This window comes from Schizosaccharomyces pombe (assembly GCF_000002945.2).
Source record: "Schizosaccharomyces pombe strain 972h- genome assembly, chromosome: I".
Taxonomy (NCBI): Eukaryota; Fungi; Ascomycota; class Schizosaccharomycetes; order Schizosaccharomycetales; family Schizosaccharomycetaceae; genus Schizosaccharomyces; species Schizosaccharomyces pombe.
Genome location: NC_003424.3, coordinates 1,151,563 through 1,176,824, shown reverse-complemented (window position 1 = coordinate 1,176,824; position 25,262 = coordinate 1,151,563). Strand labels below are relative to the sequence as shown.

Genomic DNA, 25,262 nt, shown 5'->3' with positions numbered 1-25,262 from the left:
TTTATACGCTACTATGCTTCAACTGGTTTAAATACAAAATAAATAAACCAAGAATATACTAGTAAACGTTTCGTTTCGTTACGTTATGTCTCGTTTTCGTTTCGCTATTTCGTAAAAGTTATGAGTGTAGCGGAAAAAGGGAGCTTGAAGACGATTTAATAATGCTGGCCTTGTCTCTCTATATATACTATATAACCACCAATTTGCATGACGAAGTGCCCCGCACGTAACGGAAGTGATATTATGCTGAAACAGTGAATAAACACATCTAGATAACCGTAGAACCGTTTTTCATACCCTTCAACTAATTACGAAATGTTGCCGATATGAACAATTAAATTAAATATCAGCTTGCCTTGCCGAAGATGACCTCAATCCATTTTCCTAGTCAAAGAAAAATTTCGCTGACCTTTTGTAGATCATATGCTAGAAAAGTAGTAAAATCGCAGCGTAAACTTGAGTCACCTTTATGTAGCAAAAGATTGCCTTAAAAGGGCAAACTCTACCAATGCCCAAAGAAGCAATGGGACAGGACGATGGCTATTTATTGAAATTGTTAAATCGTTACGAACTGCCATAAGAACCTTAATTAAAAGAAGGTTGTCGAAAAGTGCTCCGGTCTGCACATGTGGAACCAGTCATCTTAGTTAGTGCAGCCCCGGTATTCCACGGTGAAAAGCAAGTTTGCAGTGTAGAAGACAAATGGACCATTTGTTCATCAGTATATACAGTTAGTTAAAAGGATACGAAAGGCTGGATCATTTAGTGAACGAAGTCGCAAGTGAAATACTTGTTCATTATTATGTTCTGGTAAAAAAACCAACTTTTATTACTACAGCAGGAAAACAAACAAAAGTAACATATTGTTGGCAGAAAACACACAACCGAAAAAAACCTGTCTACTAGGAAATGGATCATTTTGATACTTCTGATCCGTTAGATACATTGCAGAACAAAAGATCGACCGAAAGGTTATCAATGACAAAATCTCTCTGGACCCTTTTGTTCTCATCTCTATTCTGTCCAAACCATCATCATCTAGTTCAATTCTTCTTGGACTCTGGTTTGGATGGAATAGTCAAACATTTAATGCCGTACTCTTCCGTAATCATGGCAATGACATGTGCAACAAAGTTGCCGTAAACACCAATGCAAATTCCAACGTAGCAAAAAAAGTATTCCGTCTGAACGTTTTTTAATACGCCAAAAGTATAGGCGTCCACGGCATCCACCAAGAATGGAAGAATAAGCACATTCCAGTATGGGAAGGGAGATTCGGTAATGTGAGAAACAATTACCACTCCAACCGAATAAGCAAAGATAAAAGCGTTCAAGCAAAAAATAGTGAGGAAATGATGTTCAAAGAAAGCAGGATACTTGGCATAGAGTGAAAAGACAGCCATCCATTGGAGGAAATAGGGAAGGATACCACTCAATGCTTTAATCACACTTCCGTTGTTCTTTTGGACGGCTTGAAGAGCATTTCGTAAACTTTGTAAGACATTCAATAGCAGGGCAAATGCCATAAAGTTGTACAAGCATGATCCATATGTGTAGTATGGCAGAAAGGAACGTACAAATCCCCATGACTCGGGAGTGGGATGTAGCTTGAGCCAGAAAGAATCACCCTTAATAGCTGTAAGGGCAAATAGTCCAATAACCATTACAATTCCTTCGACAGGACCCGAGAAGTATGAAAGGTACAAAGTACCCGTATGGTATTCTTCCCAAGTAGAGATGTAAAAGTATAATAAGCTGGCAAATTGAGTAAGGATTGAGCTAAACATATCTAGTTGCAGCAGTTCAATCGTCAGTAAAACTTCAAAGCTCGTATTGATGGCGTCTACTCCATGGTCAAATAATTGACCTAATGGAGATGATGTGCCAGTACGACGCGCTTGCGAGCCATCAATAGCGTCAAAACTTTGGTAAAGAAAAAGGCCAATCGCCCAAGAAGCATACACCCATGATGGGAAAGCATCCATCTCATAATGATACTTGTACACAAGCATAGTAAGGATATTGATAACAACGAATCCAAGCCCGATCAAAGTAATCAAATTAGGTCTAAGTAAAGAGTTAGTAAGAATAAGCAAGCAAACGGGTGTAGATCATACGCCATAGACATGGGAATCACCTTCAAAAGTTGATTCCACCAGTACGGCTTCAAAATATATTTTGAAAGAAGTGAGTTATCAATCGCACTATATTTATAGTTATGAAGATTCTTTAACTGCTTCCGGTTTAACTGCATCTTGAGAAACTACCTGGATATCCTTTCCTTATTCTCCGATAAAGTACTGGTAGAGGGTAAACATGTTACGCGTCTTAGTGTGTAGAAATAAAGGCAAAGCAACGAATGCAGATAAACCTTCTACCGATAAATAAATGTATAATGTAGCTTGCAAAAAAACTTGCACTATAACTATCTTTTAAATTCTAAATTGTAAGGATAATTGTTGCTATCAACCGTTTTGATGTTATTTGTCCATCCGCAGTGGATTACGGATGCCCTAGGCAACAACTGTTTAGAGCAGCAAGGTCGCCCTAAACTTTTATAAACTTCTATTGAATTTCAATAGTCCTTTCTTTTCGCTTGTCCATCGCTTCATCTGCCTTGTGCGACAAGTGTCCTTCCACCACTACCTTTTTCTGCATAAGTCTCACATATGAGTTCTTTAATGGAATTCCAAGACAGAAATACGACAAATAATGAAACAGAACACCAAAAAAGCATCACTGATCAAAGTTCATCGGTCCCTGCAGGGGTAATTTTACCTCCTCCAGCAATTCGAGGTGAGTCATAGTAATTAGTACAATAGACGCGCCTGCTAACGTAGCTTAGAAATAATTGATAAATCTGCTAGTTACGTTGCCAGAAATGGCCCAGCTTTTGAAGAAAAAATTCGCCAGAATGAACAGGCAAATACTAAGTTTGCTTTCTTGCATGCTAATGACCCCTACCACCCATATTATCAGCACAAATTAACTGAAGCGAGGGAGGGAAAATTGAAGAGTCATGCCACAGGCTTGTCAACCCAAAAAACATCCACTTTGGCTCGTCCCATTCAAAAACCTATAGAGGCAACTATTCCTGCTCCCTCACCGTACTTGTTTTCAGAACCACTTCCTTCTATTTCATCACTAGATTTGTAAGTATCATCTCAACTATTATTTCCTTCTTCTTTGAAGTTGCTAATTAACCGTGAATCTAGAGACGTGCTCCGTTTAACTGCGCGATATGCGGCAGTTCGTGGTTCTTCTTTCTTAGTGAGTCTTTCTCAAAAAGAGTGGAATAACACTCAATTTGATTTTTTAAAGCCAAATAATGCATTGTACCCTTACTTTATGCGTATAGTTCAACAATATACTTCTCTAATTAGAGAGCCCATTTCTTCGCCAGAACAGGAGCTTCGTGAAAATGTGAGAGACCCTTATAGCTTACTTTCTAAAATTCAGCCGCGTGTAAGGTGGCAATCGCATATGGAGAGCCAAAAGAAAAAACAAAAGGAAGAAGCCGAAAAAGAGAAGTGTAAGTGTATATTGAGATGCAAAAACTGGTTCAGGAAGTCCAATATTCTTCATTTACCATTTGAATTGGAACTAACTTGTCTTAGTGGAATATGCACAAATTGATTGGAACGATTTTGTCGTTGTTGAAGTGATTCAATTCACAAAGTCCGATGAACATGCAAAATTAGCTAAACCTACGAATTTAGCGGATTTACAAACTGCTACTTTAGAACAAAAGTCTGCCATGTTTACCATGCCTGACCAAAATTACACTATTGAGGAAGCTCCTCCTACAGCGGAGCCTTGGGAGCCCATAAGTGCGCCTAAAAAACAAGAATTTGGTGTTTCTCTTCCTCCATCACTTGCTTCTCCAGAAAAAGGAGGTATTTCTTCAACTACTTCAGTTTCTCCTGCCGCACAAGCTTCTCCCGTTTTGTCTACCACTACTCAGCCGAAGGTACAAAAGCCAGTACCAAAGGGTAAGTTTATATTCCTTATTGTAACTTTACTGACCCTGTTTAGCTTTCCAGCCCAAAGTTCCGATGGAGATATCGCCTTTCTCAGGTGAATTGGTTCCCGCTACAGAACTAGAAGAGCATATGCGTCTAAAATTACTTGACCCTCGCTGGCAGGAACAGCGCAAAGTTGAAGAATCTAGGAAATCAACTTTAAATTTAGAGAACGTGAACGTTGCTGCAAATATGAAAAGATTGGTTAGTCAACGGACTGATTTGTTTGACGTCCAAAACGGGGTAGAAATCTCTCAAGAGGAAATCGAACGAAGAAAACGTGCTGCTACTCAGAGCGCTTGGGGAGCAACTCCCACAAATAAACGCCGGTAGATTTCATAGAACTTTTTTTAATTTTGTTAATTTTTACTTTATTTTATTTAAGCTTCGTAGGACGCCGAAATCTATTAGTTAATTTGCTTCTACAACTCGTGAAATAAATAAGATGTAAATAAACCAGGTGTTGTAGACTTTCTCCAACTAATTGAGAATACAAATATTCTTTATTATAAAAAGTCCAATACACTAAACAAAGCTGGATTTTAACTTAGGAAATGCGGGTCTGGTTTTCATACCCGCCCACCGTCATCCTTAAGTTGTCATACCACGTAACCGCACAAACCTCTTAATTTTTTACTTCTTACATTGTTGATTCTTCATTTATCGGCTTTAATAAATGCTACATACTATCAATTATAGATCTTGGCATTTGGCTGCCAGGCAGTTAGGGCGTTCAACGTTTCGAAAGTTTACGACCGAATCGTCTACTAAAAGCCCTATTGCAGATGTTTGTTTCGCATTTGAGTAATACAGTAATTAATGATCGATTTTTGAAACTAACCAAAGCAGTATTGATGGAGTTTTAATTAGAGGAGGAAGAGGTTTGAAAGAAGGAACGAAGACGTAAGCTTAACTATGAACTACCATTTTCAAACTAACTTGTAAGTTTGAAATTTTTGCAAAAAAATAATATACCTTTTATTCTGTTAACGAATGGAGGTGGTATGCATGAGAGTGTTAGAGCTCAGCGTCTTTCCAAGACATTGAGCGTAAGTTTAACAGAGGATGATTTTTGTCAATCACATACCCCCTTTCGCGCTCTTGCGGATAAGTATAAGCACGTCTTGGTTCTTGGAGGAAAAGACAACAGCGTCCGTGAAACTGCTGAAAAGTATGGGTTTAAAAGTGTTATCAATGAACTCGATGTCATCGCAAAGTTAGGAACTCCATTTTGGCCTTTCACATCTTTTAACGAAGAAGATATTAAAGATGCAAAAGACTTTGACGTTACTAGACCCATTGAAGCAGTTTTCACTTATGTCGATCCTGTCCGACTTGGTTTGGATCTTCAATTGGTGATGGAATTGGGCCAGTCGAAGAATGGTGTTTTAGGAACAGTTTCGAAGACAGCAAATGAAGGTCCCGATATTTACTTTTCTAAGTAAGTTATTTCTTGGAAAGTATCTTTTGTGTAAAAATATTTTTGCAAGCTGTACTCGAATACTATGAGTGAATGCTAACAGCTTTTATAGTGCGGATTTAATTTGGCCTAATGAGTATCCTCTTCCCCGCTTAGGTCAAGGAGCTTTTGCAATTTGCTGTGAAAGTGTTTTTAAAGAACTTACTGGAAAGGACTTAAGAAATACGAAATATGGAAAACCTCATAAGCTGACTTATGATTATGCTAAAAACATTTTAATGAAGAAGCATAAAACTTTAGGAATCACCAATCCTCCCAAGGAAATTTTCATGGTTGGTGATAACCCCGAAAGTGATATTCGTGGTGCGAATAATTACGGTTGGACTAGTATTTTAGTACGTACTGGTATCTTCCAAGGAGACAATAGCCCTAAATATTCTGCGAAGCACGTTTCTGATAATGTATGGGAAGGTGTGCGCTGGGCTCTATCCAAACACGTTCCTGCTGCCAAATTGAACAAGTCAATGGGCGAGGTTCGTGGATTTCACACCTCTTCTCGTGTTTTAAACACTGTGACAAAAAGTAATAACAGTAAGCCTATTCAAAGGCCTTTGCGTGAGAATATTTTTACCTTGCCAAACTTGCTGACATTCTCAAGGCTCCTTTCAGCTCCATTAATTGCTTATCTTTACATTTATGATTATACTAAAGCTGCTGCTTGCTTTTTTTTATATGCTGGATTTACGGATTTGGTTGATGGGTATATAGCTCGAAAGTTTGATTTAGGCAGCATTGCTGGGACAGTACTTGATCCGTTAGCCGATAAAACGTTAATGACTTGTTTGACAATATGTTTAGCGGTGCGTGAGACTATGCCATGTATGCTTTTTGTGTTTATTAGTAATATCTAACCTTATCTAGTAACTCTTGCTAGCTTGATTATTGGAAGGGATGTGTTGCTCGTCTCGGCTGTCTCATATCTTCGTTATAAATCGTTGCCAGCACCTAAAACTTTTAGACGATTTTTCGATTTTGCGATACCAACTACTGAATTAAAACCTACCAGAATAAGCAAGGTATGTCGTAATGGTTTATTATCTACTGACTTGTGTAAACAATTAGTGGAATACAGCTTTACAACTGCTGTTACTCGGACTTTTGATTACAGAGCCCATACTTCCTTTTGATGCCTCTTTTGCCAAAAGCCCTTTATTGTAAGTCTAGTCTCCCTGAACTTTAAGAAAGTAAATATCTTTACGTTGACCTTTTAGCCCCAATCTAAAGACATGTTTTCTTCCCATCTCTTCCTCTTGACTGGCGTTTCAAGTGCATTATTTTTACTAACTGTATTAGTTACATTGTTGGATGTACTACAATTGCTAGTGGTGCTTCCTATTGCATTTCACGGAATACGTTTCGAAATATAGGCAAATCAAAGCTACAATGATTAAAAAAGTAAAAAATAATAAATTTTATAATGCTTTGAATTATTTTATAGATGGGACAAGCCAAAATGGGTAGTTTATATGAAAAGCACAATTACATGAATGATTAGACGTTTGATTGAAATCAATGAAATTTTTTAGTCCCCAACACAGATAGAGGAAAAAAAAAGGAATTTGTCGACGAAAGAGAAGAGAGGTTTACATTGATGATAATAATAGAGCATAAGCATTTTGGTAAAACTGGGTCGCAAATGTTATCGTGTTACTTGAAAATGGACTTGGTTTACACATTGCTGCGAACACTTTCTCAACTTCACGAAACCTTCGTATTGCCTTAAATTCAGTATCTTTGATCCTTCTTCAATTATAGAAATTCTTACCTAGTATTTAACTATAAAGGTACTTTTTTCTGTACAAGATCGTTTGAGGCTGCGATGGATAAACAATCCACTTTTCAGGATCCCAAGGAGAAGCATAGAATCCAACGTGATGTAAAGCTTTCTCGCCCTCGTAAGCGATTTTCATTTTTGGATTATGTTGTAGTTATTTTCTTAACCGTTGTGGCTTTTTGTGTTCGTGCTCAACGACTGATGAACCCGGCAAAGGTCGTTTTCGAGGAGTTAAGATATTACAATTATGCCGTTGACTATGTGAACAATAAACTGCTGATGGATGTCTACCCTCCTTTAGGTAAACTTCTCTTCAGTTTGGTTGCTGCTCTAACTGGGAACAAATATGAACTGAACACATTGGATGAGCCTGGTCAGCAATATCCTTTTACAGATGTTGCTTACTCTATGCGTCTATTCACATGTTTACTTGGATCTCTCCTTGTACCCTTAATGTACGGAACAGTTTATTTTCCAACAAAGTCTAAAACAGCGGCTTCGCTTGCCGCATTATTTGTTATCTTTGATAATGGTTTGATCACGATGAGTAGATACATTATGATTGAAATTCCTGCATTGTATTTCATGTCTTTGACTGCGTTTTACTGGTCTGTTTATGAGGCACAGCAAAAACGCCCTTTTAGTCTTAGATGGCACACTAGTTTACTCTCCACGGGAGTTGCTCTTGGTCTTGCTTTAAGTACAAAACTCTCTGCCATGTTTACGTTTGGTTGGTTGTTGATACTTGCAGCCTTTCACCTTTGGAATTTGCTTGGTGATCTTAGCGTTCCCATGTATCGTATTGTGAAACACTTGTTCTCGTATATTTTCTATTTAATTGGTGTTCCTATTACGGTTTATCTTGCTGTATTTGCTGTCCATTCACATATTGCCTATAAAGCCAGCGTTGCTGATGCTTTCTTACCACCCGAGCACAGACATGCTTTGGCTGGCAATAGATTTGATGACCAATTTGCTGACGTGGCTTACGGATCTTTGGTTACAATAAGAAATGCCATCCCTGAGCACGGGTATTTGCATTCTAGTGAACTCCTTTATCCAGAAGGTACGGAGCAACAAATTATATCCCTGGTGGATGAACCAAATCAAAATGCTTTATGGATCATTGAACATGAACATTCTCAGGACAATAACCGTTCTAACATTGAACTTTTAAAAGACGGAAGTGTTGTACGCTTGCGTCATGTTATGACTGGAAGGGCTTTACACTCTCATGAACACAAGCCCATAGTTAGCAACAACGATTGGCAACTTGAGGCCTCCGCCTATGGTGGATTCGGATTTGAAGGGGACGCAAATGATTTGTTCCGTATTCAGATTCTTGAGAAGAAGTCTAAACATGCCACTAGCAATGGAACGGTTGAGACATTGAACACAAAGTTTAGATTAATCCATGTTTTCGCTAACTGTGAATTAATGTCCTCTCATCGTCGCTTTCCAGACTGGGGAGATTATCAACGTGAGGTTACATGTTGTCGCAACTGCGTCGAGCGCAGTACCACGTGGTTTATCGAAAGCAATTATCATGATGGGCTTCCCAGTGATTCTAGAAAAATTACTTATCGTAAGCCCGGTTTTTTGGAAAGCTTTGTTGAGCATAACAAGCTTATGTGGTTGAAGGACCGAAAAATGGGTGACGGACATGTTTATGAAAGCAGCGCTTTAACTTGGCCACTTTTGCTTGGTCCTCTTCGCTTTTTCTACGAGCAGCATCTTCAAGTCTTTTTTATGGGTAACCCATTTGTTTGGTATTCGGTAATTTCTTTAGTTGCATTCTTTGTCATCGTTCAAATTTTTTGTTTAGCACGTTGGAATTTGGGCTATAACGATTTTGGGCCTTCTGCTTTTCATTATAATTACAACATTGGGAAATTTGTTGTAGCATGGTTACTGCATTGGGCTCCTTACATTTTGGAAACTGATCGTGTTTTCCTTTACCATTATCTTCCTGCTTTGTATTTTGGAATAGCTGCTCTAGGTGTATCTTGGTCTTTCCTTGGTAATGCAGTATTTGGAAATCGCACTGCTTACAAAGCATTGAGTGTGATAATCATGGCATTGATGTTCTTGGTTTACCGTCTTTACAGCCCATTTACGTATATGACAACGTTGACAAAATCATCTTGTCGTGCTTTAGAATTAAAGGGATCTTGGAACTTCCATTGCAATACTTATCTTGACAATTTATCCGATTACAAGTTTTCCTCTGACGCGGGTGAAACATATTTCGAAAAAGCTGCACCTCACCCATTTGTTTACTCCGAAGACACCGCAAAAAAGTCGGAAGGTGATACTCCTCTTAACAAAAATTTGAATGACTATTATCCCTCTTGGGACCAACGGGTAGAGGCTGGATATAAATTGGCTGCCCAGCAAAAAGCGGAACAAGAGGCACGCGAAGCTGCTGAGAAAGCCGCTTCTGAGGCAGCCGAACGCTCATCATCGGAAGCTGCTGCCTCAAGCAGTTCTGAAAGTGTTGCAGCTGCTTCAGTGGAAGCTGAACGCTTGGCAATGGAAGCTGATGAATTCAACGGCGCATCCGAAACTGTTGATGGTGCATCGGTAGAAGCTGAACGTTCGGCAATGGAAGCTGCTGCATTGAATAATGCCGCTGAATCTACTGAAGTAGTAGGTTCTTCACCGGAATCTGTTGCTAGTGAGCAAGAGGAAAACGTTGCCGAATCTGCTCAAGCTCGTGTGGAGTAAAACATGTGAGAGTTATCTTCCCATCAATCGTGAAGAATTACAATTTCTAATTAACTGGATAATGTGTGAACATGTTGTCCTAACGCATTTTCTGCGCTTCAATCTTTTGTGGTCAAAAGTTTCAAAAATTTTTCATTGAAACTTTTTCTCTAATTATTCACTTTTGTATCGGTTGAGTACACTGGTATAAGTTTGATTTTTTTATTTATCTAAAAACTAATAAATGAACTTTATGGCTATATACGCAGTCAGTAAACAGAAAGCCACTAAAGTAAAGAGGCACTAAGCAAAAAGTAAACCAATGGCTTAATAAGATGCTAAAAAGCTCTATCATAGTTAGTAATCTATTAACGATGCACTTTTATTGTCAGATACGGTGCCAAAGTTTTAATCAATGTAATATGGACGTAAGAAAGAGAAAAGAAAAAAGAGGGAAAACATAGGAGTCAATTAATAAGGGGCGAAATATAAGCAGCTTATTACCGTAGGCAACTTTTAATGTTGCATTTATTATCACAATCAGCAATATCGGGTTGAACATTGCAACAGAAGCAACGGCCCAATTGTCTAAGCCTGGCCATACCATAATCGGTTGCTTAACGAGATGAATTGACTGCTCTTGATAAGATCGACATTAATTCTTTCAAAATGGAAAAAGACAGCCACTGAGCGTGGGAAGGATTTGCAAGTGCGCATGTTCAATATTTACAAAGTCTCAAATTGGTACTAATTTTGTCGTTCTTACTTGGGTACAAAAGAAATTTTATTTTGGTCTCATGAAGGACATTTTTTGACCATTCGCTAGCCTTGTTCAAAACCGTCTTTCCATTGCTAACACAGTTTTTGACATTTCTTCCGCTTGCTTGTTCTAGGTTTTGTTGCTATTGCGATTCATATGATACTACCGCTACTTGCAAAAGTCGACAACCCACGCCTTTGTATTCCAAAGAATCTCGTATTTACTAAGCTGTAATTACTTTATAGCGTGATACACTACTAAGTTGCCTTCAAAGACTATGAGATTTGAATGCTTTAACTGCTGCGATGACAGTTGAAGAGTTATTTGAATGAGTAAAAGATTTCGCTAATTTAAGTATTCCTTGCCTGGTTTTGTTCAGCAACTCCTTTTTAAGGGGGATATGCCAGTTAAGATCAACAGTTTAAGCACTCAACTCGTTTCGTTAGTTTTCGTTCTAGTGCATTATTTTTATCGTTAATTGCACTAAGAGAAATTATAGTACAAAGGCTATCAGTTGATTGTTGTCCTCCTCCTAGTTTTTTGTTGGGTGGGATCGAACCATTTGTTCGCTTATTCAGTGGAAGATTTGATTATAAAAGGGCTTTGTTTTCTTTGTCTTTTAGAATTCAATAGATTTCTTTTGCCTACTACTATATATAGGAAGAAAACGCGCTCTAATAAGGAGTATAGAAGAAATAGATTGGGTGGATTCGTTTGTTTCGCTGAAAGATCTACTGAAAAGCGTTTTATAAATCAACTTTTGCCATTTTCTTACCTTCTAACAAGTCTCGTTACAGTTTTTTCTTAATTCTCTGTTTCATTGACTAGATACACTCTCACTCCTCAACATTCTCAAAATGAAGTCTGCTACAAAATCCAAGATTCTTTGTATTCACGGTTACGCCGAGTCTGGTGAACTTTTTTCTGTGAAGCTTCGTGCTCTTCGCGAGCGTATGGCTGATAGTGTAGACTTCTACTTCCCAACTGGTCCTATTGAATTAGATAAAGCTAAAGATGAATTGAACGGCTCTGGCTTTGACGCCCTTTCTACCGTTTTTTCTAGTAGTCCGGCATCTCATCGTCGCGGATGGTGGAGAATTAACGAATATGCTGATACCAAACAACTTGAGCCTACCAAAGCTTTTGAGTACTTGGCCAGTTACATTAAAGAGCACGGTCCCTTTGATGGCATTCTTGGCTTCTCTCAGGGTACGAATTTGGCTGCTAACTTGGCCGCTTTAGTTACTATACCCAAATACCAGGAATATTTCTCACAACCGCCTTTCCGGTTTGCATTGTTCTTTAGTGGATACTTCCGTCCTCTTCTCATGGATGGTGCTGTTCATGCTACCAAACTTGATCTTCCCACTCTTCACCTTTTGGGAAAGTACGACACAGTTTTATCTACTGAAACCTCTACCACGTTGGTTCGTGCATGTAAAGATGCACAGGTATTGTTTCATCCAGCAGCCCACCAAATTCCTGCTCCTCATGCCTATGTCGAGCCTGCTGCAGACTTTATTGACTTTTTCTCGAGAGAGGATTGGCCAATTATCTCCAAACATATTTCCCTCATCGTTCCCACCAAGAAGGTGAATACAACATCTGCTCAAACGTCTCTTAATAACGTAGAGCACGATCTTATCTCAAAAATCATGTCTCGCTCTTTCAAGGGAGGAATTAATGTTGTAGTCAGTGACTTGCAAATGTTCAATGAATACAAAAGAATATTTGGGCCTAAGGTTTTGTCTTTGGTCGTTACTGATGGACAAGAACCCGATACCTATTCTGAAAACGTTCATTACACTCCTAATTTTAAAGGAGCTTTGGCATATTTAGAGGCATATCAAAATTCCATTGGACGTATTTACGTTATCGGTGATAAAAAATTGCTGACCTTGGGAATGCTTTGTCGTTGCACCAAACGTATTATTGCAATTACTGATGCGGAGGACAAGTTCATTTCTCAATCATCGGCTCAACAAGTTAGTGGTTCTCTTCCTTTTCTAGAGCACAGCAAGGAGTGGTTGAAAGCCAAATCCTCCCAGATTCGCCAATGGACTGGTCAAAGTCGATTAAAGCATATGAGCCAAGATAACTCTGGCGAACCAGTAACCATGAAGCTTCAAATGTGGGAACGGTTGTAAAACGGTTTTGTAAAATTTTCCTTAATGGTTGAGATGCGGGTACATCTTTAATAATTAATATTGTCTGTTTGGTTTGCACCTCGTAATAGAATTGGTCTTAATTTCGACGAAATAGGGCTTTGGTTTTAAATCTGTTATTGTTTAATTACTTATAGTTGATAATGCATTTACTTTATGATTTTTCTTACGATACGAACTAGTTAGAGTAAAGATAGAAAATAGTTTAATCAATTAAAAACATCAACGAAAGTCTACTTAAAAAATAATGGTGGTTAAATAAATCATATTGACCCTAATACCTATACCCAAGTTGTGAACTAAGTCTGACGTTCCAAGCAAAACCCATATTATAAAGTGATGAACAATAAAGTAAAAATAAGATATATTTACACGAAACATTGAAGACACAAGGATAAACACAAGCAGTTTATTCACTGTCCACCATCGATAGCAAAAAATCTAACAAACCAAAAAATAGATAAACTAATTCTCACGCCATTGAAATTTGCATTTGGTACAACGATAAAAGGTACTCATAGGTTCATCTGCACTACGAATTTGAAGTTGGAAGAAGTAAGCACGATTATTGTCACATTTTGTGTTTTCACAAGTGACTTCGGTTTGCTGATTAGATTCAAAAGCTTCTTCTCCACCTAATACATCGTCAACTTCCTTTTGGGCAAATTCGTGACGACTGTAGAGAAAAGTAGAAATTGGAAAATGATAAGGACATGTTCTACAGTCGAACGCATTCCTTCCTTCCTCGTCAACCGCGACAATTAAGTGATTTCCACAAGTAGGACAAAACTGCATTATGAAAGCTCAAGTAATAATAAAGTGATGAGCCCTCTTAGTGGTTTACTCCATATGTTATAATTTTGCAAACTAAATTGGTTGTTTACAATGTCATGACTTTAAAAGTAAATTATTAACCGACAACTTCATAATCTACGCTATTTTTGTTTTGTGAAATTTTACGAAAATGTCAATATATTTGTTAAAATATAAACGTAAGGATGTAGCTGTAACTCTTCATTAGTTTTGCATTTCAAGAAAGTAAATCGCTCACAGAATAAAAAGACGAAGAAAATTTTTGTTTTCTTCTTTCATTCATTTAATTACATCAAATTGTATTTTTCTTGACCGAATTTTATCTAATGACCATTCAAAATATAAGGAAATATACATATTATGCCCTAAAGTACGTTATGTTCGTAGACATGTGACTGCTTTTTTTGAGAACAAACATGCTCCTATGCCGAAACAAAACTTCTCTCATACCAGCAGCAATTTGCAGAAATGGTTCGTCAATCTGTTCTCGCTGATTGTTTAAACAATATCGTCAACGCTGAGCGCCGTGGACGTCGCCAAGTGCTCATCCGTCCTTCCTCTAAGGTTATCGTCAAGTTTTTGACTGTCATGCAAAAGCATGGCTACATTGACGAATTCACGGAAATTGACGACCACCGTTCTGGCAAAATTGTTATCCAGTTGAATGGTCGTATTAACAAGTGCGGTGTTATCTCTCCCCGTTTCAACGTTAAGCTTAAGGATATTGAGAAGTGGGTCAACCAACTTTTGCCCTCTCGTCAAGTCGGTGTCATTGTTTTGACCACCTCTCGCGGTATCATGTCCCACAACGAAGCTCGTGCTAAGGACGCTGGTGGAAAGATTCTTGGTTTCTTCTATTAAACTCAGTTATCTTTCCTTTCAACTGAAAAATAAATAAGCCCTTCTTTGTTATTTCAATTTGCGCTGTAGTTACTGTAAGACTGTTCGTATTTTTTAACATTCCATTAAAGAGTGTAAAAAAGGTAGTAGAGGAATTAGTAAAAATGGTGCTTAAAGCCACTTGAATATTTTTGCTTTCAGAGTTGGAAATCGAATGTAGGGTAAACTTTCTTGTTGTACTGACTAATTTGCTAACAGAAGCTGTTACTTTTACGTTTCAATAAATGTAAACTTTTATATTCAATTTTTATGTATCTCATAATTTCCGTAATATAATCGATCTTAGATATGAAGAAAAAGTATGCATATCTACATAGTTGATCCTGAGAGGTAAGACATCTTCCCGTATTGCAGAGAAGACCCCTAATTAGATTATTTTAAAATAGTTGAACCTATTTCATAAATGTGCACTTTTCTACTGTTCCCATTATCAACATCAATTTTAAAACTTAACAAACACGACAGCTGAAGAAAGCAAAAGTAAATAATGTCGGTATAATTCTAGCATTTAAATTAATTAAAACATCATTAATGAATACAGTTGACATCGTCAACTTTTTTATTTATAAACAAATCGAGATGTATAATATGTACAATTCTAGAGAAAAATGGCGGCAAAGTTACTTTACGCATTTCTTAACTCTTTAAATTTATGTTTGCGTAAATTTGAAAGAATAATGTATTTAAATCATATTCTTCTTCCAATTATTAAATTACGATACTTTAATTAGTTGATTGCCATTAAGCTAGAGGTGCGAAACTTTGATTTTGCTACTCTTACCAAACTCACATTCAATGAAGAAAAGCCATTCACTCCCACCACTGAATTATTTCTCCCAATAAACCATCAAAATGGAAGAAGTAGTTCATTATTTCCTGGAAGGGAATATGCCGGTGGCACAGTTTCGAGAAGCATTAGCTTTGCATTATACAAATGAAAAAGAGCTATTTGAGCAAGCGAAGAGATGTTTAAATATTTGTTGCGGCAGCAACAACTTTGCAAAACGGAACGACGTTTTGTTTTCTTTACTTGATGTTGCAGTTAGCATTTCGTCTCTTGAGTTACGGAAAGAGTTAATATCTGAATTATATGTTCCAGTACAGTCGTTAGAGGAGGCACCTTCAGAATATTTGGTTTCCTGTTGTTTACAATTAGCCACTATTTATGAAGCTGAGCAAAATTTTGAGCTTTTATGTTCTTCATTGGAAGCTGTCGAAAAACATGGTCATTTTGAAAACGACCTAGAGCAACTCTTGTTATTAAGAATTCGTTTAGGAGATGCTTATTTAAAGTTAGGAAAAGCTGAAAAAGCAATTTTAACCGTAAGGACAAGTATACCATTGGCATTTAAAGTTAGTAATGATCAATTGCTAATGGAACTTCAACTTTGCAATGCTCGCGCTCTCGATGAAACAGGACAATTCCTAGAAGCTGCGAAATGTTACTATCGGGTACTTCAATATAAAGTACCTGGAAATGAACTAATTTATAGAGAGAACTTGTGTTCAGTAGCTCAATGTTTACTTCTAGCGATTCCTTCTCCTATTGTTTTGCAGTTCCTCCAAGAAATCTCTCTCCAACCATCCGTCCGAGAAATCCCGTTTTATTCTCTAGTCGAAAAGTACCTTAAAAGAAAGTTTATCGGAAAAGAGGACGGAGCCTTTCTGTTGCCTTTTCTACTTCCTCACCAAGTAATTCATATGAATAGATTGATAGAGGATGGTCGACATTTTTTGGAAACGAATATCCTTTTTCTTTCAGAGTTTTTTGAAGTTTCTTCTACATCTATACTTGCAAAACACTTTAAACTTTCTGAGGAACAGGTTGATACAGTTGTTGCTGATATGGTGATACAAGAACGATTGAATGCTTCAATCGATCAATGTGAAGGATACATTACTTTTTTGCCAGAGTATGGAAAAGCAAACAATCTTCCTAATTATGTTAATAAAATTGCAACCGTTCTTCAACATTACGGTTCTTAGACCAAATGTGAAAAAAAAAACTGTTTTATAGTTCATCTATTTTATTCATTTAAAATAATATTTATTGTATAATGTCATAGAAATATTGACGTTCTTATTTGTATCTTTTTCACCTCGTGGTCGCTAATGTTTGTTTACATTATAAGTAACTTCCCTCTCTGCCTGTTCTTATATTATTTACATGTGCTTGTAACTCCAATTCGCAGTACCAATTGGTAATGGAGCAATTTGAGATAATCAGAGAATCGGATGCTGATCCTTACTACTTTAATAAAAATCTTCGACTAGAAGAATGCGAAATTGACGGGTTTACATCAATTTATAAAGCTCCACCTCCATATTCTTTTGTCGCTGGTCTAAGTAAAAATACTTCTTCTAACAGTTTTGTAATCCACAAATGTCTTCCACCTTTGCAAAGGAACAATACAATTAGAAAAAGAAAGCGAAATCCTTTTCTAGCTGACAGACCTTATTGTATCAACAGTGAGGACATGCCTTTAAGTGATGACCGAGATATGTTAAAGGAACGACACGTCAAATCGCGAAAACTTTTATTAAAGGAAAAAGGAAATCGTTTTTACCGTAGAAGTTGATTTTTATAATTATTACCACCTGTTTCTAACTGTTTGTCTTAAAACTCCTTCGCATGTTGATGATTTGTTTTAAGGAGCTTGAGCGAAGACTACTTTATGCTTGCCAAGAGGGTTTTTTTTAAGTGTTTTGCCTTGAACTGTGCAATTGCAAGGCTTTTCAGTAACAGGCCTTATTGCCATTGTAGGCCATTAAGAAAGTAAAAGGAAAAAAAATTAAAATCATTAAGGAACGCTAAGCTGCAGTGAAAGTATATTTCTCACTAGCTTCTCCAAATCGAAGTTTTTTGTAAATAAAACGCATTTTCGTGAATAATCGATGCTTTTTTTTTAAGGTGTTTTTTTCTTTTTTTTTCATTACTTCAATTTTCAGTTATTACCCTTCCTTAGGTATACTTCTTTTTTTTACATTTTAGACCAGATCCTGACCGACCAATTTTGGATCATCCAGCGTCACATAATAATTCATCCATAACACTTTTTAATACTTTGAAATTTATAGTTAGAGGTAAAGTTTCTAAATCTGTTTCCTTTGTTTTTTCGTTTTGATCTTTCAAAGGCATACCTAATATTCTACGACTTCTCATACACATTGTACATTAGAAAAAGTCGCTCTTGACGTCTACTCGCCGTTTCCTTAACTTCAAGACTTCTTTTAAGCGATTCTTGCGGATTTATCGTGTCTTTCCTCGAATAATAGCTTTCATTATTAAGCTAAACGAAACTTTACAACTTTTGAAATAACTTCCTTTAAAAGAATTCAATCACTTACTGTTGTTGCTTATACACCAAAAAACAAAAAACTAATAATTTTGCCTTTGTTTACGTTCACTGAAATGAGTAAACGAAAGTCATCGTCTATTTTAGATTTTTTTAAAAAATCTAATAATGGCAAAAACATGTGGGGTAATGAAGCTGTTTCTGTTGAAAAAACTGATTCCACCACCAAGCCCTCTACAGTAAAAAATGCAATTTCAAGTTCCCAAATAAAAAATGAGAAATTCTCACAGGAAGTCTTATTACAATTCAATGATCCAAGTTTCACTTCTGAAGTGGGTGAGTCTCCTCAATGGCAATCTTTTGGGGATGCTAACATCTTAGAACCTTTAAAAAATGAGCTGGTTAAAAACGAGGAGTCAACCATGTCTGAATTGCTTCTTTGTCCAATATGTGGAATAACTTTGGAGTCTTTAACTGTCGATGCCAATATACATGTCAATGACTGCCTAGACGGGAGAACAACGGAAGCTGTTTCAAAAAAGCTGAAGAAAGACTCTGTCGTTAAAGCCGATCCTTCGAATTCGAGTACATTCCCAATATCTGATTCCTGTAAACAGGCGTTATTACCTTTACCTGGAAAGCAAATTAATGTTCGGTCTGTTGTTCCTTTCTATAAATTAATGCCTTATAATATTCCTTTTGCCGTTGACGCATTTGCTTACGGTGCCATTGATGGTGTTGAAGCTTATTTTTTGTCACACTTTCATTCTGATCACTATGGCGGTTTAACTCCAAAATGGAAGCACGGTCCTATTTACTGTTCAGAAGTAACAGGAAATCTTTTAATAAATGTCATGCATGTTGATGAACAATATGTGAAGCGTCTCAAACTAAATCAACCATATAATATAATGGGTATTACTGTATATGTTTTGGATGCTAATCATTGTCCAGGATCAGCTATGTTTGTTTTTGAAACGCTTCAGAGTAATCAAACAAGACGTGTTCTTCACTGTGGAGATTTCCGCGCTTCTAAGGATCACGTTATGCATCCTGTTTTACGAGAGAAGACCATTCATAAAGTTTATTTGGACACTACATACTTGAATCCTAAATATACTTTTCCACCCCAAGCGGATGTTGTTCAAGCTTGCGCCGACAAAGCAATATCTATCAAGAAGTCAACAGATTCTAGGCTTTTGGTAGTAGTTAGCACTTATAGCATCGGGAAAGAAAAAGTAGCCGTTGCTATTGCAAAATCTCTTTCTTCACGGATTTATGTGGTTCCTCGAAAAATGCATATTATTAAACAACTTGAAAATCAAGATTTAATAGATTTATTAACGGATGATCCTACGCAAGCTTCCGTACATATGGTCACTATGATGGGAATACATCCGAATTCGCTTCTTGACTATTTGGAACAATACAATAGTTCCTTTGATAAGATCATAGGGTACAAAGTTACTGGCTGGACATTTCAACCCTTGGAAAATCGTGCACAACTTAGCAGTAGCTTAGACTCGATAATTTCCAGACCACCGAAATTTGTGGAATACGATTTAAGAGCGATTAGAGGAAGCACCGACAAAGTGGCAGCTTTTGTAGCCCCTTACAGTGAACACTCGAGCTTTTATGATTTAACTATGTTTTGTCTGTCGATGAACATTGGACATATTATCCCAACTGTAAATGTGGGTAGTCAACGGTCTCGTGAAAAGATGAATGTATGGCTAGATCGTTGGGCTTGGCGCCGAAAGAAACAAGGCCTACTTTCATTGGAAAATGTGGATTGGTAAACCAAAATCTACCACAATAATTTTCCTTTCTGTTTCTTTTAGGGTTATACGAGCTTGTCTGTAGCTATTATTTATGGTTCTTATAATTAATGTTAATGTGAGCAAAATGTTTTTGTATGTATGCTTTACTATGCCAATCCTTTATCCTTCTATATTTTATTTTTTTTTTTAGTTTCAGGAGTGCTAATACAAGATTATACAAAAAAATGACACCAAAGTGTAGGTGTATATTCATTTAAATCAAACTATGAGCTTGCAAATAATCCAAAACTTTTAAACTTTCTTTGAGCTTCGTTTTTTTATGATCGAATACTTAACATTAGTTCATTTAGGCTAATTTTCTATTTTTTTTAATTATAATAATAGAGCAATCTACAACGAATTGTCATCAAATAAACACCTTTCATTATAAAACACATCATCAATTTTTTTTCTAATTTTTTTGTAATAGCATTCGCCATTGATGAACGATGAACCTTAGTATAAAAAATTCTCATAAAACATTGCCCCGAGAGTTGAAACATCATAGGCGAAGGAGCTCAAGATTCAAATTTCCACTACAGAGAAACAACGAAAATAATTTAATGGAAAAAAAATCAAGCTACTCATAAATAACCAAAAAAAAATTCCAACAGTCCAGCAAAGGGTGTTAAGAGAGAAGAAAAATAAAATAAAATAAAAAAATATATAACAAAATTATAAAAAGTAATAACAAAAAGACAGTAAAAAATGATTGAAATATGAAATATTGTTGGGATTTATGGAAGCCTAGTCAACAAAAGACTGACTAAAACAAAGTTATTGTAGTTGAATACAGATAAAGATATGAAATTATCAATAAATAATTTCTTCCCAATGAATCTATAGGTAATTAATACCCGTAATTAACAGATTTAGCAAGTCATAAAATTCTCCCACTCCAAAAGGTGGCATAAAATAAACTAGGATCCAAAATAAATAGCAACATAACTTTGATAATAGCAGTATAGAAATTTGATATCCAATATAACTCAAAGATGGAAAGCATGAATGCCTATCAGTCCAGAGTATATATGAATTATGCGATGAGTCTTGATGTTGTTCGTTTCAAACAAAACAAAATATCGAAAAAAAATAGTTAAAAAATTCAGATACTCTACGTTCCCTTAGTCACCTCCTTATTAGATTGCATGTTCTCCTCCAAACTTTTGACGTATGCCTCCAAGGCAACTTGCTCTGACTTTAATTGTTCGATGTATTGAATTGCACGAGTAAGTAAGCCCCATTTGGAAGACTTTGTACTTTTATCAAGAGGCAAAGCATCTTTCAAGTCATCAAAAAGTTCTTTGATTTCTTTACGACGTTTGCGTTCGGCAAGTTTATGACTTGTACGTAACTCGGGATTCCGGGTGTAAGGACCAGTGTATTCGGGTTGATTAGGAACTAAAGAAGTAACACGACGCAAATACTCATTTCGTCCATAAGGAACGTTAGCATTGATGGAAGAAAATGACTCTGGAGCGCGATAAACATAACTCATAGAAGGATCTATTGGAGAAGCACTAAAACTTTGGTTTTTGTGCTGAGGATACGAAAAGGGCTGACCCTGTGAGTAGGAATACTGCATAGGTGATTGCACAGGGGGATTTGCCGATTCATTCTGATAGGAGGCACCCGAACTATGAGAGGTTTGTTGCTGAGGAACGTACATGGATTGTTGCATTGGAGTGTTATGAACTGAATGAACAAACGTGGTAAACGCATCATTTTTAGAAACCAAAAATTGTTGCTGTGATGGTTGATTTGGTAAAGGAGTAGCAGAACTAGAAGCAGGAGATGTGACAGAGACAGTATTACTAGCATTTGAGCTAGAGGCAGATGTCGATACCGAATCACTGGAAGAAACATCCGTTGAAGAAGAATCAGTGGTCGAAGGAGTCAAAGTGGTTGACTGGAATTGAGAAGACCGGTGTGGTACCGCGGAATGCTTAGCTGAAGCTTGAGAAGTAGTAGAGTTCGTAGGCGGTACCGAATACACATAGGAAGAAGAGGAACCGGCGACTTGAGCTGCATTGGTATGGACTGGATGGGCCGCCGTTGATAAAGTAGCAGAAGTAGGAGAAGAGGAAGCAGGTGCAGCGGAGTTTGAGTGCCAAGGCTGGGGACGATTGAAAGGTTCGGCTAGACAATTGATCGGGGGTAAACGTGTCTGACCATGTTGAAAGGAAGAAGGAGTTGAAAGAGGATAAGAATTGTGAGTAAGGGGGACTTGTTGAGGAGAGTAAGGGGTAGACGAAGCACTATTAGAAGGTGCCGAGGTTGTCGGCTGCGACATCTGTCGAAGAGGTATGGAAGAAGTAGGAGTGGGTTGCATTGACGGAAGAGCGTATGAAGACATTGTATAAAAATTAACAAAAAATTAGAAAAAGAAGGGGAATATTAACGAAAAAAAATAGTAACAAATAAGGAAAATGAGCAAGTTAACGTAAAATATCGCTCAGGCACGGCCGACTAACAAACAACCAACGGATATCAAACGATTGAAAGTAAAATAGATAAAAAAAAAGGTTTGAAGGTGAAAGGTTCCTAAAGACGATAAAATCAAGCAGACGGCTTTAGAATTTTAGGGGAGATCGATGACGAGGGAGAATGGATCCAAGATCTCGGAAATGTGGAGAAAGCAAAGTATGAAATTGATTAATTAATAAATCAATTACGACTATAAAATGTTGAATAAAACCAAGTTCAAGAAAAGTGTGTAGACAAGGAGAAGAAATACCAATGTCGATCCGAACCGATGCAAACCAGAAAAATCCAAAATAAGGAACAAAATAATTCGGAAAAAGAAAAAAATTGGTTGAATCAAGAAGACGGGTAAACCGAGGTTCTATATTTGAGGCAAAAATGGAAATAGGGAAAGATAGTAGGTAATAAAAAAATTAAAAAAAAAGGATAAAACGATCAAAACAGATAAGGAAAAATATCAACAACAAAGGCAGACAATGCAAACAAGGCTAGGGAAAACACTTGGATAAAGAGAAATAAAAGATAAAGTCGAGAATACGAAGACTAGAAAAGTGGAGAGACAAAAACAAAACGAATTCCAATTCGAGTCGATTGATTCAATTTAATTCTATTCGTATCGTTAGACTTTGGGTTAAACAAGAAGAGCACTGAAGACGAATTTAAAGGAAAAAAAGGGAGAAAAATTGAAAGGGAGATGGGACGAATGGAAAGTCGATCGATCTTCTCAAATGAGCAATTTATTTCGTTTCAAATGCCAACAGAAACGGACAAGAAGAACAAAACAATACGACAAACCGAAGGAGAACAGTTATGAAGGAGAGATGCGAGACAATGAGATGTATTTGGAGAAACCACACAACAGAAGAGGAGGTTGGCAAAGCAAACTGCCAACAGCCGACTGACAACACAACCAACAAACAAAAGCAAAGATTTCAAAGCTAAACGGGCACGGCTAACGTTTCAAATGGCCCAAGCTCAGTTTTCGTTGAATGTGAAGTGTGTGTACGTAGATGGGGAAAGCGGTTGACTGTGGAACTGGGATAATGTTGATATTTGTATCGGGACAAAGTGGGGGGATGGAGATCGGGAAGACAAAAAACGTGGTAGTGGAGAAACAAGTAGCAAGAGCAAACACCTCCTTACAGAGTAGCACGATAATAACAATACCACCAAAAAAACCCGATTACGGTAGATGAGGACAAGGTTACGTTCACGTGAACAAGCAAATATGGACACCAACGAGTCTAAGGATAAAGAAGAAGAAAAAAATTGAGTATGGGAGATGGGATGGATTTGCGAAGAAAATCAGCAAAAACAACAAAGTCAATGTGGAATTCAAACGAAGCCCGGTAGAGGAAATAGAAGGAAACTGCGACGAAGTAAAGGAGAAGGAATACCACAGTATAGTATAATAAGAAAGGGAAAAAAAATAAGATAAATATCAAGTTGTAAAAGTGAAGTGAATGAGAATTCTATGAGTAAAAGTAGATCCCGTAATCTCGACGAACAAGCAAGGAGAGAGGTATGAAACAGGAGGATGATGAAAATTTCAATTCCAGAAGAGTCTGAAAATCAAGTCAACAAGACGTTTGCACAGGGTTGATAGCGCAATGACAAAAGTGTACGAAATCTAAGGTAGAAACTAGACTAGAAAAGAAGTAGACAGCAGCAATGAAGAAGAACAAAAAAAAAAAGGAGACAGAGAAAAGAGATAAATAAACAAGATAAATTTTTTAAGTGAAGAGAAGAAAGAAAAAAAGGAAAATAAAAAAGAGCCCAAAGAGATCTTGATCAAGAAAGAAAACACTAAAAAAAAGATAACAAGGTTTCTAAAAATTATAAACGTGGATATGAATGTGAATGCAGATGTAGTTATAAATGAATTCAAATAAACAAATCAATTAGGGGAATCAATCAATTGATATATAAGTGTGCTTGAATTGATAGGAGATGAACTTTTACCGAGTATAAGATGGTGTAAGTGTGTGTGCACAGTGAATATTTATTTAAATACTAAGAGAGAGCTGCTTTACGAAGTGCAAGCTGACCCGCGCTATAAATATAGGAAAAGTGTGACGGGGGAAAAAGTTGGTGTGAGTAGAAAACGTGTCAAAGCTTAGAGTATAAAAAGGAACATGCATTCGGAGTAAGCGTTTGAAGCCATCAAACGTGATAATGGTAGGAGGCGAATAAACATGTGATATAGTCAAAATGGACGATTCGGTTTTCTCCAAAAATGGCATCAAAGGGAGAGTGATGGATTGGAAGGGATAGAGGGTGTAGAAAAGCAAGAGAGCTACGAGAGAGAGACAGAGAGAGTAGTGATAACAAGCGATTGTAAAATGATGGAAAAAGTGTAGTGTGTGAGAGTAGATAGAGCACGGCAAATGTAGCAGTAAGGCAAAGAAAGAAAGGAAGCAAAGAATAGAATAGAATGGAGTCATTTGCAAAAAAAAAAAAGGTACAGAAATTACTAAAGTGCAAAGTGAAAACCCCACAAACACTTCACACGCAGAAAAGACAAGAAAAAAAAACATTTCTTTATCCTTTCATTATGTCTTGATGGAAGAGATTCGGAGACCGATTTGCCATGATATTTTTTTCCTATGAATAGGCTAAATCCACGCAAACTGATCATAACTGACGACACTTGGAAGAGCGATGCGCATCAGTATTCCCCAGTGAGTCGTCAGTGGTTAGAGAAAATGGATGCAAAAGTCCGATGTCGGATCGAGCAAAGAGGCGCATTGTAGGCAGAATGAGTTGAGGTATTAAGAGGAAATCATTAAAGTCATAAGAATCATAATAATAGTCAAAAATCAATTGAAAGGCAAAGTCAACGGGCAAAAAGGACATGGCGGGAGAATGGATGACGGAAAGGCCGAGGAAAGAAAAAGACAATGCTGCATATGGCTTGGGTGAAGGAGAAAGTTTTGCTGCTGGGATGATGAATGGAGCCAAGGCAAGGTAGAGAATGTAAGATAAAGTCAACCGAGAAATGGGAAGAGAATGAGGAGAGTGTTGTAGGGCGTTTAAAAGAGA

At 37.1% G+C, this 25,262-nt stretch overlaps 12 protein-coding genes and 15 long non-coding RNA genes across 28 annotated transcripts; 14 read left to right on the top strand and 13 right to left on the bottom strand.

The window, feature by feature from the left end:
• Positions 1-23: 23 nt before the first annotated feature.
• On the bottom strand, positions 24-2,305 carry ept1 (CDP-alcohol phosphatidyltransferase class-I family protein). Its single transcript, NM_001018637.3, has 2 exons — positions 2,118-2,305; positions 24-2,067 (listed from the first exon to the last, which is right to left on the bottom strand). The coding sequence occupies exons 1-2, from the start codon at positions 2,252-2,254 to the stop codon at positions 1,044-1,046; spliced, it is 1,161 nt and encodes a 386-aa protein (NP_593240.1). The 5' UTR covers positions 2,255-2,305; the 3' UTR covers positions 24-1,043.
• Positions 174-1,690, top strand: SPOM_SPNCRNA.718. The gene has a single exon (NR_151088.1). It is a non-coding gene; the product is annotated as a non-coding RNA (long non-coding RNA).
• A 71-nt stretch (positions 2,306-2,376) lies between the features above and the next one.
• sap114 (U2 snRNP-associated protein Sap114) lies at positions 2,377-4,474 on the top strand. The gene is made up of 5 exons (NM_001018636.3): positions 2,377-2,796; positions 2,846-3,152; positions 3,216-3,532; positions 3,618-3,992; positions 4,036-4,474. The coding sequence occupies exons 1-5, from the start codon at positions 2,670-2,672 to the stop codon at positions 4,353-4,355; spliced, it is 1,446 nt and encodes a 481-aa protein (NP_593239.1). The 5' UTR covers positions 2,377-2,669; the 3' UTR covers positions 4,356-4,474.
• Positions 4,475-4,615: 141 nt separating this feature from the next.
• Positions 4,616-6,889, top strand: crd1 (the record flags this gene model as incomplete). Of its 2 annotated transcripts, NM_001431041.1 has the most annotated exons (7): positions 4,616-4,826; positions 4,869-4,925; positions 4,969-5,463; positions 5,555-6,321; positions 6,364-6,518; positions 6,565-6,656; positions 6,796-6,889. In NM_001431041.1, 7 exons carry the CDS (start codon positions 4,699-4,701, stop codon positions 6,887-6,889), a joined length of 1,788 nt encoding a protein of 595 aa, NP_001417939.1. The 2 variants fall into 2 exon arrangements, with proteins under 2 accessions (NP_001417939.1, NP_001417940.1); NM_001431042.1 differs by lacking the exons at positions 6,364-6,518; positions 6,565-6,656; positions 6,796-6,889 and having other exon boundaries at positions 4,699-4,826; positions 5,555-6,024; positions 6,101-6,120.
• A 313-nt stretch (positions 6,890-7,202) lies between these two features.
• Positions 7,203-10,263, top strand: ogm1 (ER membrane protein O-mannosyltransferase Ogm1). The gene has a single exon (NM_001018634.3). It carries the CDS (start codon positions 7,322-7,324, stop codon positions 10,001-10,003), a length of 2,682 nt encoding a protein of 893 aa, NP_593237.1. The 5' UTR covers positions 7,203-7,321; the 3' UTR covers positions 10,004-10,263.
• SPOM_SPNCRNA.717 lies at positions 10,181-11,127 on the bottom strand. Its single transcript, NR_151087.1, has one exon. It is a non-coding gene; the product is annotated as a non-coding RNA (long non-coding RNA).
• SPOM_SPNCRNA.2520 lies at positions 10,389-10,660 on the top strand. Its single transcript, NR_191888.1, has one exon. It is a non-coding gene; the product is annotated as a non-coding RNA (long non-coding RNA).
• Positions 11,128-11,428: 301 nt separating the features above from the next.
• Positions 11,429-13,080, top strand: fsh2 (serine hydrolase-like protein). The gene has a single exon (NM_001018633.3). The coding sequence runs from the start codon at positions 11,600-11,602 to the stop codon at positions 12,887-12,889; it is 1,290 nt and encodes a 429-aa protein (NP_593236.1). The 5' UTR covers positions 11,429-11,599; the 3' UTR covers positions 12,890-13,080.
• Positions 11,511-11,789, bottom strand: SPOM_SPNCRNA.2519. The gene has a single exon (NR_191887.1). It is a non-coding gene; the product is annotated as a non-coding RNA (long non-coding RNA).
• SPOM_SPNCRNA.2518 lies at positions 11,942-12,211 on the bottom strand. The gene has a single exon (NR_191886.1). It is a non-coding gene; the product is annotated as a non-coding RNA (long non-coding RNA).
• A 185-nt stretch (positions 13,081-13,265) lies between the features above and the next one.
• On the top strand, positions 13,266-13,841 carry SPOM_SPNCRNA.2517. The gene has a single exon (NR_191885.1). It is a non-coding gene; the product is annotated as a non-coding RNA (long non-coding RNA).
• rpc11 (DNA-directed RNA polymerase III complex subunit Rpc11) lies at positions 13,303-13,776 on the bottom strand. Its single transcript, NM_001018632.3, has one exon. It carries the CDS (start codon positions 13,700-13,702, stop codon positions 13,373-13,375), a length of 330 nt encoding a protein of 109 aa, NP_593235.1. The 5' UTR covers positions 13,703-13,776; the 3' UTR covers positions 13,303-13,372.
• Positions 13,842-14,103: 262 nt separating the features above from the next.
• On the bottom strand, positions 14,104-14,539 carry SPOM_SPNCRNA.2516. Its single transcript, NR_191884.1, has one exon. It is a non-coding gene; the product is annotated as a non-coding RNA (long non-coding RNA).
• rps2201 (40S ribosomal protein uS8) lies at positions 14,167-14,622 on the top strand. The gene has a single exon (NM_001018631.3). It carries the CDS (start codon positions 14,189-14,191, stop codon positions 14,579-14,581), a length of 393 nt encoding a protein of 130 aa, NP_593234.1. The 5' UTR covers positions 14,167-14,188; the 3' UTR covers positions 14,582-14,622.
• A 355-nt stretch (positions 14,623-14,977) lies between these two features.
• On the bottom strand, positions 14,978-15,815 carry SPOM_SPNCRNA.2515. The gene has a single exon (NR_191883.1). It is a non-coding gene; the product is annotated as a non-coding RNA (long non-coding RNA).
• On the top strand, positions 15,400-16,707 carry csn4 (COP9/signalosome complex subunit Csn4). The gene has a single exon (NM_001018630.3). The coding sequence runs from the start codon at positions 15,473-15,475 to the stop codon at positions 16,604-16,606; it is 1,134 nt and encodes a 377-aa protein (NP_593233.1). The 5' UTR covers positions 15,400-15,472; the 3' UTR covers positions 16,607-16,707.
• Positions 15,997-16,529, bottom strand: SPOM_SPNCRNA.2514. Its single transcript, NR_191882.1, has one exon. It is a non-coding gene; the product is annotated as a non-coding RNA (long non-coding RNA).
• On the bottom strand, positions 16,673-17,259 carry SPOM_SPNCRNA.2513. Its single transcript, NR_191881.1, has one exon. It is a non-coding gene; the product is annotated as a non-coding RNA (long non-coding RNA).
• Positions 16,825-17,199, top strand: mug103 (the record flags this gene model as incomplete). The annotated part of the gene is made up of 1 exon (NM_001018629.1): positions 16,825-17,199. The coding sequence occupies one exon, from the start codon at positions 16,825-16,827 to the stop codon at positions 17,197-17,199; it is 375 nt and encodes a 124-aa protein (NP_593232.1).
• Positions 17,260-17,342: 83 nt separating the features above from the next.
• Positions 17,343-20,338, top strand: pso2 (DNA 5' exonuclease). Its single transcript, NM_001018628.3, has one exon. It carries the CDS (start codon positions 18,033-18,035, stop codon positions 19,713-19,715), a length of 1,683 nt encoding a protein of 560 aa, NP_593231.2. The 5' UTR covers positions 17,343-18,032; the 3' UTR covers positions 19,716-20,338.
• Positions 17,586-17,884, bottom strand: SPOM_SPNCRNA.2512. The gene has a single exon (NR_191880.1). It is a non-coding gene; the product is annotated as a non-coding RNA (long non-coding RNA).
• Positions 18,121-19,020, bottom strand: SPOM_SPNCRNA.2511. The gene has a single exon (NR_191879.1). It is a non-coding gene; the product is annotated as a non-coding RNA (long non-coding RNA).
• Positions 20,021-23,245, bottom strand: esc1 (transcription factor Esc1). The gene has a single exon (NM_001018627.3). It carries the CDS (start codon positions 22,090-22,092, stop codon positions 20,851-20,853), a length of 1,242 nt encoding a protein of 413 aa, NP_593230.1. The 5' UTR covers positions 22,093-23,245; the 3' UTR covers positions 20,021-20,850.
• Positions 22,323-22,546, top strand: SPOM_SPNCRNA.2510. The gene has a single exon (NR_191878.1). It is a non-coding gene; the product is annotated as a non-coding RNA (long non-coding RNA).
• SPOM_SPNCRNA.2509 lies at positions 22,706-23,169 on the top strand. The gene has a single exon (NR_191877.1). It is a non-coding gene; the product is annotated as a non-coding RNA (long non-coding RNA).
• On the top strand, positions 23,179-23,646 carry SPOM_SPNCRNA.2508. Its single transcript, NR_191876.1, has one exon. It is a non-coding gene; the product is annotated as a non-coding RNA (long non-coding RNA).
• Positions 23,187-24,757, bottom strand: SPOM_SPAC56F8.15 (uncharacterized protein; the record flags this gene model as incomplete). The annotated part of the gene is made up of 1 exon (NM_001018626.3): positions 23,187-24,757. The coding sequence occupies one exon, from the start codon at positions 24,755-24,757 to the stop codon at positions 24,227-24,229; it is 531 nt and encodes a 176-aa protein (NP_593229.1). The 3' UTR covers positions 23,187-24,226.
• Between the last annotated feature and the right edge of the window lie 505 nt (positions 24,758-25,262).

Coding starts and splice junctions, on each gene's coding strand:
- ept1 (NM_001018637.3), bottom strand. CDS start 2,254: ATGCAGTTAAACCGGAAGCAGTTAAAGAATCTTCATAACTATAAATAT. Junction 2,068..2,117: donor GTGATTCCCATGTCTATGGC/GTATGATCTACA, acceptor CTCTTTACTTAG/ACCTAATTTGATTACTTTGA.
- sap114 (NM_001018636.3), top strand. CDS start 2,670: ATGAGTTCTTTAATGGAATTCCAAGACAGAAATACGACAAATAATGAA. Junction 3,533..3,617: donor AGAAGCCGAAAAAGAGAAGT/GTAAGTGTATAT, acceptor AACTTGTCTTAG/TGGAATATGCACAAATTGAT. Junction 3,993..4,035: donor ACAAAAGCCAGTACCAAAGG/GTAAGTTTATAT, acceptor GACCCTGTTTAG/CTTTCCAGCCCAAAGTTCCG.
- ogm1 (NM_001018634.3), top strand. CDS start 7,322: ATGGATAAACAATCCACTTTTCAGGATCCCAAGGAGAAGCATAGAATC.
- fsh2 (NM_001018633.3), top strand. CDS start 11,600: ATGAAGTCTGCTACAAAATCCAAGATTCTTTGTATTCACGGTTACGCC.
- rpc11 (NM_001018632.3), bottom strand. CDS start 13,702: ATGCAGTTTTGTCCTACTTGTGGAAATCACTTAATTGTCGCGGTTGAC.
- rps2201 (NM_001018631.3), top strand. CDS start 14,189: ATGGTTCGTCAATCTGTTCTCGCTGATTGTTTAAACAATATCGTCAAC.
- csn4 (NM_001018630.3), top strand. CDS start 15,473: ATGGAAGAAGTAGTTCATTATTTCCTGGAAGGGAATATGCCGGTGGCA.
- pso2 (NM_001018628.3), top strand. CDS start 18,033: ATGAGTAAACGAAAGTCATCGTCTATTTTAGATTTTTTTAAAAAATCT.
- esc1 (NM_001018627.3), bottom strand. CDS start 22,092: ATGTCTTCATACGCTCTTCCGTCAATGCAACCCACTCCTACTTCTTCC.